General features: G+C 67.5%; 1 protein-coding gene across 1 annotated transcript in view; it reads right to left on the bottom strand.

Annotated features, from left to right (window-relative positions):
- Positions 1-169: 169 nt before the first annotated feature.
- Positions 170-2,089, bottom strand: part of LOC106894384 (putative serine/threonine-protein kinase F31E3.2) — a gene marked incomplete at its 5' end in the record, with an annotated part of 3,499 nt that continues 1,579 nt past the window's right edge. The window contains 8 exons of the mRNA XM_014953016.1: positions 170-397; positions 491-601; positions 675-763; positions 836-925; positions 1,019-1,046; positions 1,143-1,183; positions 1,351-1,458; positions 1,573-1,745. Of these exons, the coding sequence (XP_014808502.1) occupies positions 170-397; positions 491-601; positions 675-763; positions 836-925; positions 1,019-1,046; positions 1,143-1,183; positions 1,351-1,458; positions 1,573-1,745 (868 nt within the window). The remainder of the gene's footprint in view (positions 398-490; positions 602-674; positions 764-835; positions 926-1,018; positions 1,047-1,142; positions 1,184-1,350; positions 1,459-1,572; positions 1,746-2,089) is intronic.

Below are 2,089 nucleotides of genomic sequence, written 5' to 3'. Positions count from 1 at the left end.
GCCCCCTCAACGGTGCCCGCGGCTCTGGGGTTTATTGCTCCGCGGGGAGAGGTACAGCGTTGGGGTGAGGGGGGGACCCGGCCCAGCAGGGTCCGACCCACTGCTGGGTTTTGGGGTGGGGTGGGGGGGGTCCCTGAGCGATGTCCCCGGGGGTCCCAGCGGTGGCGGCTCAGCCAGGCCAGGGCCGGCCCGGGGTGGGGGGGGTGAGGTCGCAGTCGAAGTCGGCGAAGGTGGCGGGGTCGGGCGGGGAGGACTGCTCGGGGGGCCGGGGGGACACTGCCACCGCCACCGGGTCCTTCTGCAGCAGGTCGGCGTCGAAGGCCACCCCACGGAAGAAGGGGTGGCCCTGGAAGTGGTGGAGGTAGCGCAGGCGGTACAGGGGGTTGTGGCACAACAGCTGGGGATGGAGGGAAGACAGTGAGTGAGGGGGACCCCAGCATCCAGTCTTGGGGGGGCAGTGGGGACCCCAAAATCCCAGTGGCAGGGTTACCTCGGCGAGGAGCCGGGCCAGCGCGGGGCTGACCGTGGGTGGGCTCTGGTAGCTGCTCTGCTTGACCCGTTCCAGCATGGCCACATGGTCCCCCGCCGGCGCCACGGGGAACTGAGAGGGCAGGGAGTGAATTTAGGGGCTCCACGGGGTGCCCCTATCCCCTCTCTGCCCCCCCACTCCTCACCTCCCCACTAGCCAGGGCGAAGAGCAGGACTCCAAGGGACCACCAGTCGGCTGCGTGGCTGTAGGGCCCCCCACTCAGGACCTCTGGGGCTGTGGGGATGGGTGGGTGAGTGCCTAAAGGGGGGCTGTGACCCCCACTGCAGCCCCCCACTGCCCCCTTACCCATGTACTGCAGGGTGCCACAGATGGTGTGGGCTCTCTCGCCCCACCGCAGGTGCCGGGAGAGGCCAAAATCGGTGAGTTTGAGGTGTCCTGTGGGGTGAGACACTGAGTGGGGACACCACGGAGGGGGCATCCCCATGGATGGATGGGATGTCCCCCCCACCAGTGCCACCAGACTCTTACCTCTCTCATCCAGGAGGATGTTCTCCATCTGAAATGAGACAGGTACTGGGGTGGGCTCTCCATGCCGGAGGATTTTGAGACCCACCACCCCATCCTAAACCCCCCCAGCCCCACTGCCACCCACCTTCACGTCTCTGTGCACGATGCCCAGGTCGTGGAGATACACTGGGGAGAAGACAGAGCCGTCAGAGCGGTGGGTCCCCCCCCAGCACATGGCACCCCCATGGCACCCAGCAGGCAGCTGCCCACTCCTGAGGACAGGCTGACCCTGCCTGCAGGTCCCCGTTGGTGGGGACAGTGGTGGCTTGTCCCCAACGTGCTGGGCCACTCACCCAGCACCAGCACCAGCTCGGCGGCAAACAGGCGGACGGTGGCCTCGGCGAAGCGCCCGGCGGCGCGCCACAGGGCGTGCAGGTCTCCGGTGCTGCAGTAGGTGCACACTGCCGGGACGGTCGAGGTGCCTTACCGACGGGCTGGCACGAGGGGCACGGGGTGGCACGGGCACAGGGGATCAGGTGGGTCACTGGAGCCATGCACCAAGGTGACATGGGCACCAGGGCCGTGCACCAGGGTGGTGCAAGCACTGGGGCCCGTAAGGACAGCGAGGTGGCACAAGCACCAGGACCACACTCGCACCAAGGTGGCACAAGACTCGTGGGCACCAGAATCGTGTACTAAGGTGACATTGGCATGACTAAGGTGGTACGGGAACATGCAAGTACCGTGGCTGTGTGCCATGGGGACATGGGCACCACAGGAACACACAGGGAACACACAGGCACCAGGGCAAAGTGACACAGGCACTGGGAACACGCCAGCTACATGGGCACCGAGGTGGCATGGCCATCGTGGCCACCAGGGCCAGGCAGGCACCAGGGCTGGGGGGCCTCATTCACCCCCACCACTGGTCCCTGCCCCACTGCAGGCTTGTCCCCATCCTTGTCCCCATGTCCCCGTGGTGGGAGCCAGCAGCTGAGTGCCTGGATGCCTGCGGGGCAGCGGGCAGCGCGGGGGGAGCGTGCGCGTGTGCGGGGACACGTGTGCGGGCGGCGAGGACACGTGCGTGAGCGG

The sequence above is a fragment of the Calidris pugnax genome, unplaced genomic scaffold (assembly GCF_001431845.1).
Source record: "Calidris pugnax isolate Ruff unplaced genomic scaffold, ASM143184v1 scaffold133, whole genome shotgun sequence".
Taxonomy (NCBI): domain Eukaryota; kingdom Metazoa; phylum Chordata; class Aves; order Charadriiformes; family Scolopacidae; genus Calidris; species Calidris pugnax.
The sequence above is the reverse complement of the archived record's forward strand: the minus strand, read 5'-3'. Positions and strand labels throughout refer to the sequence as shown.